Source organism: Furipterus horrens, unplaced genomic scaffold (assembly GCF_987537825.1).
Source record: "Furipterus horrens unplaced genomic scaffold, mFurHor1.1.pri manual_scaffold_17, whole genome shotgun sequence".
NCBI lineage: Eukaryota > Metazoa > Chordata > Mammalia > Chiroptera > Furipteridae > Furipterus > Furipterus horrens.
Window position 1 is genome coordinate 79,185,014 of NW_028327187.1, and position 14,615 is coordinate 79,199,628.

The 14,615-nt window shown below is 41.1% G+C and overlaps 1 protein-coding gene across 1 annotated transcript in view; it reads left to right on the forward strand.

The window, feature by feature from the left end:
- FAM120C (family with sequence similarity 120 member C) overlaps window positions 1-2,179 on the forward strand; it is an 89,721-nt gene extending 87,542 nt beyond the window's left edge. The window contains exon 16 of the mRNA XM_090263888.1: window positions 1,023-2,179. Coding sequence (XP_090120014.1) covers window positions 1,023-1,277 — 255 coding nt within the window. The 3' untranslated portion in view covers window positions 1,278-2,179. The remainder of the gene's footprint in view (window positions 1-1,022) is intronic.
- Window positions 2,180-14,615: the final 12,436 nt, after the last annotated feature.

Consider the following 14,615-nt stretch of genomic DNA (forward strand, 5'->3'; position numbering starts at 1 on the left):
ACAAGTTATTTAACCTCTCTGTTCCTTGGTTTTCTCATCTGTAAAATGGAGAAATTCGTATCTACCTCAGAGAGTTAAATGAGATGATATTTGTAAAGTGTTTAGCATAGAGCCTGAAACATGGGAACTACTAGATAAATTTTAGTTATTATTTAAAGTTAACCACCAATTCAACAGGAATTAGATTTCCCTTATATATTATATCATAGTGGAAAGAACAAGGTTTTTGGAGTCAAACAGACTTGGATACAAGTCTAAACATGTAAATGACCTTGGGCAAGTCATTTTACTTTATTGAGCCTCATTTTTCATTTCTATAAAATGAACAACAGATTATCTGGCATGCTCAACCATTTAGTAATTAAGCTGTTATTATTTGCTAATAACATTTATTGATAGGCAGCACTGCACTGCAAGGTGATGCAATTCACATCATTAGCATTTCAATAACAGTCACATTCCTGGAATTAAAAACAGGTGATGTTTTTAGTTATGAAAGATTATGAGAAATGTTGTGCATTGACCTCGTGGTTTGTTTTTCTTTCCTTTCATTTACATGTCCAGCTGTCAGCATTGGACAGCGTTGCATGACAGTTAAGATAATAAACTTTAGAGGCTGACAGACCTGGGATGGAATCCTGGTCCCACCGCATTCTCTTTCTGTCTATATCTGGGTGTCCTTGAGCAAGTGACTTTAACCTCTCTGAGCCTCAGCTTCCTCATCTGTAAATGAGGCATGATAATATCTACCATTTAGGGTCCCCATTAGCATTAGAAAAATATAAATGGTAGCTGTGTCACTATCATGCTGTCATTGCCTTTGGATTTTTGTCAGATCCATCTGTTGTCACCCTAAGTTCTCAGGGTGGTATCAGAGTGTATTGGATGTTAACAAGGATTGGGCTTTCTGGCTTCTTTGAAGAACCAAAGCAGCTTCTGCAGGCTAACTTATGAACATGCTTGGGAAGGGTCAGCCAGTTTGGGATTACCATTTCCACTGAGTATCTCTATTTTTGATACAGGGCATTTCAGTTGGAGTTTCTAAATCCCTGGAGCCTCATCAAAGTCGGTCTTGCTCACGGGTAAATGGAAACAGTGGCACATTGATCAAGGAAGAGAAGAGTGATCATCATCTTCCAGCTCCATCACAGTGTGCCTTAACCAGAGACAGCAGTATGTGTAACAATGTTAACCGCTACTTCCCCGTGAAGAATGGGGACAAGAGCCGCTTGGGAGAACAAAAGTTGGAAACTGTAGCACAACAAAAAGAGGAATAATAAGCTGCGGATGGCTTTACCAGATCAGGAAGAGGGGAAAACTTGTACTTATCTGATTTTAGGCCCAAGTTAGAGGAGGGCATAAATGCTTACCCTAGATTTATCCAAGACTTTGTTGGGATGTCCTGTTCTTTCCATCTTTTTCCCTTTCCTGTCTTTTTCTGGGCCTCCACACCTAGCAGTCTGCTTCTGGGGAAGATCTAATCAAAGATGAATGGCAACAGGACTGGCTCCTTTTGCCAAATTTAATATAAAATGCCAGTATTCTCTTTACCTCCCCAGGGAGCCTAGTAAGGTAGTGACTATAAGAAATTAGTGTCATCGTGTATGTCCCTGCATGGAAGAGTTCCATCCTTGGTTTTCTGAGTCTTCACTGTGATACCCATTTATAAAACCCATGGGGTAGTAGGGACAGCTGCTTGTGGCTTCCTCCCTTGCCATTTCCTTTATGAAGTGGTGGGGCCACTGATGATATTAAGTGTATCATCAGTATCCACCTCCTCACTCTTTTCCTCACTCACCAGCCCAAGGATTTTGTACCATTGCCTCTAGCGCTGGTCTGACAATCAGATAGGTAGATGTTTTCAGGAAAGTGAAATAGTGTTGGTTATTTTATTTTTTGCTTTATTTTATACAGTTTAAAAAAAAAAAAAAAAACTACCAATGGCCTTTGTACTGGGGGATTCAAGTGAGTCAGAAAAGTACTGGGCAGATTTTTCCTGCCTCTGAACTAATAATACATTGTTTGTAAAATAGAAGATGTGGTGCAGTTCGCCCACTCCCTGCTGCCCACACCCTGAAAGGGTGGGAATCAATGTAACGAAACTGAGTACGAAAGGGAACTCAAAAGAGTGTGTGTGTGTGTGTGCGCACACGCGTGCCTTTGTATATGGGTGTGTGCGTGGGTGTATATATGAATGCATGTATCTATATGCATACACATACCCTTTATATAAAGAGACAAATCTATTTATCTATACGTATTTTATATATAAATATATGTATATGTGTGTATATATCTATATATCTACATGTAGATGTATAGGTATATACATACATACATACATACATACATACGTGGTGATGTCCCAGAGGATTTACTGAAGTTTGTAGAAACGCTTCCACTGCTATGGAGTGGTGAGTTTCAAAAGACTACACTTTAAAATTCTTACTAAGTCGCAGCCCATCACAATTATGAGAAGATGGGCTTCTCTAAAGCAGACAAAAAGTACTTTCCAGAGATTGCCTGTTCAGAACAATAGTTGGCTTGTCACAAGCTTAATCTTGAACCAAGACCTCACATCCCATATGGTGAAAACAGGAGGCTATAATGGGATTGGGAAGATTTGGGCATTTCCATATGAAGGAGCAGCCTGGATCAGAGAGAGAAAGGGGATGGGAGGTGAATACCAGGGCTTACAGCCAATTTAGAGGAAGTGTCATCTGGAACTCCAGGATCAAACTTCCGTTAGGCTAGAATTGATTGCCCTGAGTACCTAAAGGAGAGAGGACCAGCATTGGAAAGATGGGGTAGGGAAGTGTAAGAAAATCCACAATTTGATTTTACATGCCTAGATTGTTTCATTTGTTCATTGACATTTTGATTACTGGATCTTTTCATTTGCTTTGCAAGGAAGACTTCAGAGGACTCTGGCCTGGACCTTTAAGGGTATTCTGTAAAAGGTTCTTAGGACAAAGAAGCTATTCTTCCTTGCCAGAGATACGCCTGAGATGACCTTGAATTTCCAGTTTACCTCCTCAGCAGTCTAAGTCTGAGGGATGGGAACATGGCTTTTAACATATTAGCACTATGTCTTCCTTCAAGAATTGAGGCTTTCAGCCTCACACTCCTTCTTTTGGGCTTTGTGATAATCTTACCCAAGAAGTATCATTTCTATAGGAATTCACCTGACTAAACTATTAGCAGGGTTCTCTCTCTTTTTGAAAACCCCCGTGCACTTTAACCTACTGCAGGTCCTTGGTGATTTCTTTTCCAGACAACCAGAAGGCTGTTTGCTCACTTAAAATTAGGGTATCATGAGAGATTGAAAACAATCTCAGGCTGTCTAATCCTAGTCTGGCCCAGTTTAAGAGAACCTACAATTTGCAGGGGGGAATGAGCCCTAGAATGCCTCTCCCCCTGCCTAGACACTTCTTACACAAACCAAAGCAGGGTGACAAGAGTGCACACCTAGCCAGGTATAACCAGGAACAAAGTATACAGAAAGCTTTGGAATCGGCTTCCTAATTTGGTCCCCTCTCTTCTCTTGGACCTGCCCAACCTTTCACAACATCTTAAAGGTTAGGAGTGCTATATCCAGCAAGAGAGGAATTTAGTAGCAAACTTAGATGGCTTGCAAATTTCTTTCTGGAGCCACAGAGGGAGGAATCCTTAGGAGTTCGAAAAGGAACCACTCACTGAGCTGTGTTAAATCTGTCTAGATCTCCATTTTCTAATAGGAAGTACTTGGAATTATATGGAAAAGTGTTTTCTTCAGTTACTGTTTCTGTGCATCTTGAATCTATTTGAAACAATCAAACGACAGTATTGTTAACTCTCACAGCATTAAGAAGATTTCTTATTTTGTGGGCATTCACTGTGAGAAGTACAATTGCTGCTTTGACAGGGGTGATTCCAGTTTGCCAAAAAGCTTGCTTTTCTCCCTTCCACAAACCTCCACTTTCTGCTAGCCTGGCCCAGGGTGAAACAAGCGGTTCACTTCCAACCTTGATTTTTATTTAGATTCACCATTTTGGGTTTGGAAGATTACAAAAAAGAACCATAAAGGGCCATATTCATATATTTTAATTCATCTGCCAAAATACACAATTTAGAAGCCAAGAAGACTGAGGTGTTCATTATGGGGAGATGAACTTTTTCTAATTGGAGGACAAATTGAGGAAGGCAGGTCTGATCTTTGCTATGAGTACCACTTGAAGAGACTGTCATCTTTCACTTGAGGTTCCATTTCTGACGATGATGTGGCCTCTCGAAGAAAGTCATATAGGAACCCCATAAATGACCCCTTTACCTTGTAGGACCATACTGACTCCCCAAGCACTTGCAGTTCTTGATTCCTGCTGGTGTGCCTTGGGGTCAGCCTGACTCCCACCCTTATTCAGTGGCCAGTCTGGTCTGGACCAGGTCTGACAAACTTTTGCTAACTTTCATTCTGAGCCAGCAGGGCTTTGGGTAGACTCTAAAGCCCAAGAAATGGCACTTGGTGTTATCTAGTGACATTTAATTTTTGTCTCCATCTCGATTTTCTGGCATTGTTGGCCAAGTCACCTTCACTTTTTTTGATCACTGAGAAAAACAGCCAGATAAGGCATTAGGGAGGATGGTTAGGGTCGGGGGAGGAGGGATGCTTATGTAGGGTAGACAGAATGAGGAAGTCACTGCTCGGTTATAGTGATCAGTCCATTCGAACCACAGAAGGCTGGCTCCTGGTGGACATGTCAGTGCTACCCTTTCAGCCTCTTAGGACCACCCCCTTTGAAATGATAATACAAGTAGACAACATTTTAAAGTAGTTAATATAATTCTACTAAGGTTTAATCATGATACTTGTTCACTTCCTGATGCATATTTCCTAAATATGCATGGGGTTTAGGGGTGGGGGGGTAAGTTTTCACTTTTCGATTGTGTGTCACCTTATATTTTTCTCCCTCTTGTGACTTTGGCATTTTCTTTTATTTGACTTTTCATTTTCTTTTCCCTTGGCTTATTGCAGTAGTCTGCTGGTGTAGGTAGAGCTCAGTGTACCTATTCCCATGTTACTGATAATTATCTTCAGTATTGCCAGAGGTTTGTTTTGATGTTCTAAGAAAGTAACTCCATTTTTCACAAAATCATCTTTACCAAGTTAAAAGCAAAATATCCCTTGTGCTAGGGTGCCCATTTCAGGTTTTGACATTGACCTTGTACTTTTATAGATGCTCTTTTTGTCCGTGTTGGTAGTAACTAATGAATAGTGAATTTTCATGTAAGTGACACAAATTAAGTATTTCAGATTTTATTAATCTCTCATAACCCTGCCAAATCTGATTATTTCATTTTAGTTACTTCCCAGAAGACACTTCCCCTCCCATCTTTTATTTTATTTGATTCTATTTTTAGAATAACATACTAGGTAAAGAAACTTTAACTGCAAGGAGTTAATGTTTTTTTGTGCTCCCTGATAAATGATGTTATTGACGAAAGTAAGAAATTCCTTCATTTTTTTTTCCTGTGTTAATATCTCTTGTGCTCTTGACAGTGTGTTTAGTGGATGGATAATATGTATCTCTTTCCCACTCCCAGATTCCTAATTCCCTGCCTTTTTGGCCCACCTCACCACAAAAGCTCCATAGTTGTTTAATGTAAGTTTGAACGGACGCTTCTTAGGGGACACTGCAGCAATTAAATGGAGATGTTTCAGAAAGGAATGAAAATGTCTCAGGAGTTGTTCTGTGATGGAAATTGGGTTGTTGTTCTGTTAATGCGATGGAAAGAAACTTACAGTGCTTAATAAAAGTCTATTCTTTTAGTTAAAAAATTGTTAAATTATTTTGGGTGTGTGAAGTTTATTTTCTTCTCCCAATTATGGATCCCTTTCAACAAATGGAGGATATACTTGTCTCAGTGCAGAAGTGTTGCTCAGGGCAAGAAAGCTAGTACAAAAATCATCAGAAGGAAGGGTATATAATCAATAAAATTACTTTTTTAAAAAGGGCATATTTTGCTTCCTGCTGAACTTCTTTATTTGTATGTTCTAAAGGCAGTTTTGACTCGATCTTTCCCAAACCAACCTCATCCTCTCTTCTGAAGCCTACTGCCCTCCATGAGTGACATTACCTTCTCAATTGTCTAAACCACAAACCAACGGGAGTATTCTAGACTCATGCCTTTCCCTCATTTCTCAAATCATGACAAGCTCTGTTGATAACACTCAGCCATCTTTCTGTCCTTGACTAGGGATCCCTGTAGACTCATCACAGCTAGTCCCTGCTGCCGTGGCTTAGTTGAGGCCTCCTCACGTGTCACCTTCACTGTTGCAGTTGCCTTCCCATCTGCCTATCCAAGCAATAGTAAGAAACATTTTGTGTCTTAAGTAAGTGTATGTACCTTTTCCCGGTGAAAGGGCTCATACCTTTCTTCCGGTTCTTTTCTATTTTTTTTATTCGTGATTTTTTTAGAGAGGGGAAGGGAGTGAGAGGAACATCAATCAGTTGCCTTCAGTATGCATCCTGATCAGGCAGAAAACCCGCAACTCAGGCATGTGCCCTGACTGGGAATCCAACTGGCAACCCTTTGGTTAAAGCATGATTCTCCCAACCAACAGAGCCATGCTGCCCAGGGAAGGAACCACTGCTTTAATCCAACCATGCTCATCAGCGTGCAGAGTAATCTGTCCTTTGAACAGGCTGCACACCCACTTCTGTGGTCCCTTCATGATGTGGCCGCTAACTGCTTCTCTAGCCTCATTTCCAATTAACCTTTAGCCACTTCAGTGACACTAAAGTTCATCCTATAACTGTTAACATCCTTTTTTTTTATTATTATTATTTGTTTGTTTGTTCCATTGCCTAGAATGCCTCCCCTTGTCTCCGGTGCATTCTTGACTTGCCCGCTCCAAGATTTAGTTCCATATCTTTATGATTCTTTTTCCTGATCCTTGACTAGATTCCTGTAGACCCATCACAGCTAGTCCCTATAGCACTTGCTGCATCTTTGTCCCTTGATTAAACATGACCATCTCTTTCTTTTTTTCCTGTCTTCTCGACACCTCTCACCCAGCATGTACTTAGTAAATATTTGATGACTAAATCAAGGACAGCTAAAGCACCTTTGAAAATGTTCCCTGGTGCAAAACAGACTGTAGATTTCTGAAGCAGAGGATATGTTGACAGTAAAAATATAAGATTGAATATGAAAGAACAGGGCTGGATGGTGTTTATTTAAATGTGTTTTTAATGGGGCTCTGAAAAAAATTGAGCTCCAAATCACCTTTGACAACAGAGGGAACTTGGAACAGTCTGAAGCCAGGACTCTAGGGCATTCGTTCTGCCTAGTGATGTTAGCTGGGTGTGGCCTCCCTTACTGCCCAGGCCTTTTCTGTACGGATTACAAAAAGAACAGCTGAGCTTATAGGTGGGTGTTAGAGGCTTACTGAAGCTTGTAAACACTTGGCCCTTAAATGAAACTATTATTTGTGACATAATTTGTTTTATATTCAGTTCATTGTGGCTATAGTTGTCTTTTCCTAGCCTTTGATCTTTGGGCGTTAGGACTCAATAGTAGAAAATTTTTAGCATTTCCCTTTTAAAAGTTACCATTTATTGAGGGTACCAGGTGAGATATTAGGCTCTTGGACATTAGTTCTGGTCCTCAAACAACTCTGCAAAGTAAGTACTATCCCTGCTTTACACATAATGAGCAAAGTGATTCAGTGGTGCCCAAGTTCACACCCAGCTAATTAGTGATAAAGCCAGGTTAAGTAGATTACTTTTGTTTCTGCCTGCCCAGCATTCTTTCCTCTTCTGGAAGTAAAATCCAGTGTTTCCCTCTGGGGCAGTGCTCCTTCCTATCTTGGGGTGGAGGTGGGTTGACCGTCAGTCATATGGCTTCACCTTCCCCAGTGGGTTGGGTATATGATCCAAGTAGAGTCAAGTGTACAGCTTCTGTGTGGATTTTAGGGAGAAAATGACAAAGAATGAAAGTATCTCTTCTAAAATCACAAGCATTAGGAATAATGTCAGCCTTTCATCTGCATCTTCTACAACTAGTCTTTGTGTTTGAAAAATATGAAAATTCTGTAGTCTTATTAGAAGCAGATACAGAAAGGGCTCTATGTATCAGAAGTCTAGGCACTTTATTTTACACATTTTGTACATTTTTCTTTCATTCAGACTTTATACTTTTATAATCTCTTAACTCTAGAAAAGGGGGTTATATCAGTCAGGATAGGCTACATGTTTTGGTTTTGGTTTTTAAATCCTCACCTGAGGGTATATGTATTGATTTTAGAGAGAAGGGAAGGAAGAGAGAAACACATCAATATGAGAGAAAAGCATCCGTTGGCTGCCTCTTGCACATGCCCTGACCAGGACCAAACCCACAACTTAGGTATGTGCCCTGACTGGAAATCGAACCTGTGACCTTTCAGTTTATGGAGGACACTCCAACCGAGCCACACTGACCAGAGCAGCCAATCCCATTTGAATGTGGCTGCTTCCAAAACTGACCAGTGTACTCCAGTCACCAAGTCCCTTTCCTGAAACTCTGGCTTCCCTGACACTTCTGTTTCTCGTCCCTTTTATAACTATTTTAAAAAATTATTATGTACTATTTGATAAAAACAAAAATGATATGTGTAACATGAAATTCGATAATAAAATGAACAATCATAAGCCCACTGCCCAACCTAAGAACTTTCCCATCTCTCGGCCTTCCCCAAGCATAATGAACATCTTGAGTCTTTTCATTCTTTTGTTTCCTTTTTAAATAGTTTTATCACATATGTAGTTATCCCAGAACAAGATATTGTTAGGTTTTACTTGCTCTTAAATTTTCTAAAAATGTTATTTTATGTAGTTTTCTGCAACTTCCCTTTTTAAAGATTTTATTTAGTTAGAGAGGAAGGGAGGGAAAAGGGGAAAGGAACATGTTTTTTTATTCTTGTTTTTAAATCCTCACCCAAGGATATGTGTATTAATTTTAGAGAGAGGGGAAGGGAAAGAGAGAGAACTATCAATGTGAGAGAGAAACATTGATCAGTTGACTCAAGGGCACCCCAACCTGGGGAACAGGCCTGCAACCCAGGCAATTGCCCTGATGGGGAATTGAACAAGTGACCCTCCACTCTGCAGAAGGATGCCACCCCCACAGAACCACACTGGTCAGGGTTGCAACTTCCTTTTCCCACTAAACTGATTTCTCTAAGACTCAAACAAGTTGTTGCCATAACTGTAGTTAATTCATTTTCACTTCTATATAGTATTCTATTGTGTGAACATGCCATATTTTACTTATTCTCTACGCAATGGAAATATGACTTGTTTCTGCTAATGTTGCCATGAATACTTTTGCATGTGTCTCCTTCTGGGACCTAAGGCATGCATATGTTCACCTTTATAAGATAGTGAAAAATTATTTTTAAAAAGTAGTGGTAGATGGGAATAATAATGCCTGTATTACCTCCCTTACAGACAGTTGTGAGAATAACACAAGCTAATAGATATGAAAACAATTCCAATACATTAAGAATATGCAGTTGAGGGTTTGGCTGAACTAAATGGCTGGGTTGGGGAAGAATGGGGTGGTCTGGGACTTCCGGCCAAGATTGAGGCTTAGATGGACGCGCTAGGTCTCCCTCTACAACTAGAGAGGAATACAACTACTTCAAAACAAAGGATAACTAGAAATTCCAGAAAATAAAACTACACGGAAGTCCAACATATGAAGTTATAAACCAGCGGCGCCCTTTGGGCAGGTAAGAGCGAAAGGGGGCGGCGCTGTTTGCAGTCGCACCTGGGACAGCGGCGGGGAGAACAATCCCGGCTGCAGTCGAACCCCCGGCAGCTCGCGACCCCAACGCTGGGGAAAGCAGCCACCACATCGCCTTGAACAGTGAGGCCCAGGGGGGCGGGAGGACGGATCCCGGTCTCCTAGCTGAATAACTATGTGAATCCATCTTGGACCCCCGCCCCCAAAGAAAGCGCCACAGGGCTGCGAAATAAGTCGCGGACAGGCGCTGGTCGCTGGATTGTAACGCATACACAGGCACTGCCCCCTACAGCCAGCCCAAGAAAACAAAACGCATCTGTCAAAATGAGGCAGACAACTATAGAAATCCCGGTGGCACAGCTCACCAGGCAACAGATGGAGAACCTGACAGATGAACAGATAAGAAACCTGTCAGATGATCAGTTCTGGGCCATTGTTATCAGGTGGCTTACAGAATTCACAAAAGATTTGGAAAAAGATGAGAAAGAAGCAAAAAACACTCATAACGAAAGGAACAAAACCACATACGAGACAGATGGTGAGGAAATAAAATCCAGAGTTCATTTCAACAAACCGGAATATGGAGAAGGAACAAGCAGTCAACCAATGCAGCGAGAGGAAATGGGAAGCAACGATGAGAGGATCAGAAACCTCTGGGACAGCTATAAAAGGCCCAACATAAGAATCATTGGTTTGCCAGAGAGCGAGGAAGATGAACTAGAACTTGAAAAATTGAGTGAAAATATAATAAAGGAGAACTTCCCAGACTTGGGGAAGGAAATAGACTTACAGGTCCAGGAAGCACAGAGAGTTCCAAAAAAACTGGACCCAGGGAGAACCACTCCAAGACACATTATAATCAAAATGTCAAAAGTTAAAGATAAAGAGAGAATCTTAAAAGCAGCAAGAGAGAAGAAAAGAATTATGTACAAAGGGGTCCCAATTAGACTATCAGCTGACTTCTCAAGGGAGACCCTGCAGGCAAGAAGGGACTGGCAAGAAATATTCAAAGTAATGAAAATCCAAAACCTACAACCACGAATACTCTATCCAGCGAAATTGTCATTCAGAATAGAAGGACAGAGAAAGTGTTTCCAGGACAAAATAAAACTGAAAGAGTTCATTAGATCCAAACCACTGTTATATGAGATGTTAAAGGGACTGGTTTAGAAAAAGGAGGATCAAGACAATGAAATCTAAAATGAAAACTGCATCACAAGAAACAACAGAAGCTAGGGAATTGAAACAAAGGCAAACTAAACAGGCAACGAGAGTGGAAAAAGAACTATAGAACACAACAAGGACACCAGCCTGTTAAACCAAGCACGCCGTTGACCGGAGACAGCCAACTGACCTGGAGTCTGCACGATCCTTCCCCATGTGGGAAGGCCACCCTCCCCTCCACACCCCCACTCTTATTAGGGTTTTCTGGACCCAAGGGTAGGTAGGACGACAACCATGTCCAGCTTGAAGCAGCTAGAGGAGCTTGAGACCTTTGCCCATTGTCCTTTACAAGATTACAAAGGGTCCTAATATTTGAGAGGGGGGGGGATAGTTAATTTTTACGAACCAGGGGTATGGACTTGGGGGGGATTGCTGGGGGAGGGGGTGCTGGGTGGAGGGGAGCAAGGGGGAGAAAATTGGAACTGTTGTAACAATATAATCAATAAAAAACATTAAAAAAAAAAAAAAAAGAATATGCAGTTGACATACTGGTTTTGAGTCCATGCTCGAAGTCCTAAAAGTTGTCCCATGTGCATACTAATTTCAAAGACCAGAAAGACCAATACTGTTCTATGTCAGTTTAAAGTATTTCTAGTATTTTCTCATGAAAAGGGCTAGATACTTGAATTCTGAGGCAGATGTCTGCTTTCTACCTGACCAGCAGCCTTTCCTCATTCTTCCAGTAATACCAAGGATATACTTATATTCTATTTTTGGAAGTTCCTTCAAGAAACCTACTGTCACCAGCCAGTTCACTGGGATTTGTTACTGTTGTCATGGCTTTGTTTGCTTGCCATTTGCTTCCTTGCTTTGTTTTGTTTGCTCTTTAAAAAAAAATTTCTCACCCAAGGATATGTTTATTTATTTTAGAGAAGACGGATAAGGGGGAGGGGGAGGGGGAGAGAGAGGTCATTGTGAGAGAGGAACATCAATCAGTTGCTTCCCGCACTCTGGGCCTAGTGAAATAGAATAGTGTCCCCCCTAAATTCATGTCCACCCAGAACCTGTGATTGTGACCTTATTTATAAATATGGTCTTTGTAGATGTAATCATATTAAATTAAGTCATATTACATTAATCCAATGATTGGTATCCTTATAAGAAGAGGGAAATTCAGACACATAAGGAGAACACCATGTAAAAATGGAAGCAGAGCGATATGTCTACAAGCCAAGGAATGTCAAGGAATGCAGCCACCAGAGCTGGAAATAGACAAAGAGGGATGTTCCACTAGGGATTTCAGAGAGACCATGGCCCCCCAACACCTTGGTTCTAGACTTTTATTCTCCAGAATGATAAATTTCTGTTTTTTTAAGCCACCTAGTTCCTAGTACCTTCTTATGGCAGGCCTAGGAAACTAGTACACACTACATATCTAAATTTTAAAAACATCTCCAACTATGACTCTAGTACACTACCAGGGTTGAGAGCCACTGGACTAAATAATAATGACTATTCTTGACCTACTCAATATTAAATAGGAGTAGAAAAACAGGATGACTGAAATAATTTTCCTTTAGAAAAGGGAGTCCTGGTGTTGAGACAATAAGCTATCCTTTTGGAAAAAAATTGTTATCCCTACAGCATGTCAAATTCACTAGAATAAACTCAAAGTATTCTGTATGGTGGTGACAAGGCAAAGTCCCTACCTTGTGGAGTTTGCAATGTAATGAGAGATGGAACATAAGCAAATAAATTAGATAACTTTAGAGAGAGGTGATCTCTGAAAAGAAGGAAATGAGTTTAAGGTAGATTAAAAACCCAAATGTAGGCCTGCCTGGTGTCATTTAGTGGATTGAGCACAAGCCTGTGAGCCAAAAAGTCACCGCTTTGATTCCCAGTCAGGGCACATGCCTGGGTTGCCGGGCCACGTCCCCAGCTGGGGGCACATGAGAAACAACCACACATTCACATTTCTCTCTTTCTCTCTCCCTTCCCCTCTCTCTGAGAGTAAATAAAATCTTTTTTAGAAAACCCTACTGTAAAGCACTATAACAAAATGAGAAAGATGGTAAAATAATACGATTCCTGCTTTGGATGAGGAAGGTCTTCTAAAACAACAAACAAAATGGAAAAGCCATAGAAGAAAAGATTGATATAAGTGTAGTAAATGATCATACAAACATTTAAAATGTATGTATGGTAACATAAACTGTACACATGTTACATACTATAGGAAAATATTAGCAATATACAAAATAGACAAAGGGTTAATATCCAGAAATAAAAATGACTCCTACAATTCAATATGATAAAGACAAGCAACCCTGTAAGAAAAACTATGCAGAGGTTACAAACAGTTCACAGGGGACAGGCCAATAAACATCATATGAAAAGATGCTCAACTTCACTAGTGATTGGAGAATACAAATTAAAATACAAACAAACATGAGTTACCATTTTTTTCATCTATCAAATTGGCAAAAAATTTAAAGGTCTGAGTCTTAGGAAGTGTGAAAATGCACTGCTGATCAGAGTTATCATTGGTGTAGTGCTCTGAAATTCAATTTGGCAGTATGAAATAAAAATATCCATACCCACTTCTGAGTGTCCACCTAAAAAAACAAGGAGGCTCCAGTCAGGGTGCATAGGAGAGGCAGCTGATTGATGTTAATCCCCCTCTCTTTCTCCCTCCTTTCCTCTGTCTCTAAAAATAAATAAATAAAATTTAAAAACATTTCTTCTGGCTTCCTTTCCTGCAAATTCAATTATTTGGTTATCAAAATTTATATTGTGGTGGGGATCTGGCCAAGCAGGCAGCGTAGGCAGACATGGCTTGCCTCTTCACACAACCACGTCAAAACTACAACTAAAATATAGAACAACCATCACTCAGAATTGTCAGAAATCGAGTTGAATTGAAGTCTGACAACTACAGAATTAAAGAAACCACATCCATCAAGACAGGTAGCAGGGGCACAGATGTGGAACGGGCTGGTCTCCCACCCACGTGTGCTGGATAACAATTCAGGAGGGATATTTTGGGAGCAAGGAGTCCCAGCCCCACACCAGGGCCATTGCCAAGGGTTCCAGTGCCAGGAAGTTCAGTCCCCACAACTTCTGGCTGCAAAAACCAGCAGGGATTGAGTCAGTGGAAGAAACTTCTGGAGCCCCAAGCAGTTTCTCTTAAAGAGCCCACACACAGACTCACCTACTCAGACTCATTCCCTCTAAGCTCCAGCACTGGGGTAGCACTTTGAAAGGCCCCAGTGGGATTCAGGGAGAAACTGAAGTGTCTGGCATCAAGGCAAGCACAGGCCACTGTCTCTTTTCTAAACCCTCCCCCCACAGAGCCAGCAGGTGGAGGCCATATCTGAGACTCCATCAATCTGGCTAACACTGTTTGACCAGCCCTGGAGATCCCCTGAGACTCTGCCCCACCCAACTTACAGGCCCACTCAAGCTGCTTTTCCCTATAAATGGCAGGTCTTGGATCCTGCTTTACAAGTTCCTAAATCCTGTCAAACAAGCAACAGCTGGCCTCAGTGATCTCTGGGACCTGCACTACCAGCATCAGCCTAGATTCACAGCTTGGCTTCACCTGGGAATCTCCAAGCCCAGCACAAGTAGCAGCCATTGCAGATTGCTTCATAGCTCAGGCAGGGTGCCCCAGGCAAAACACAGGT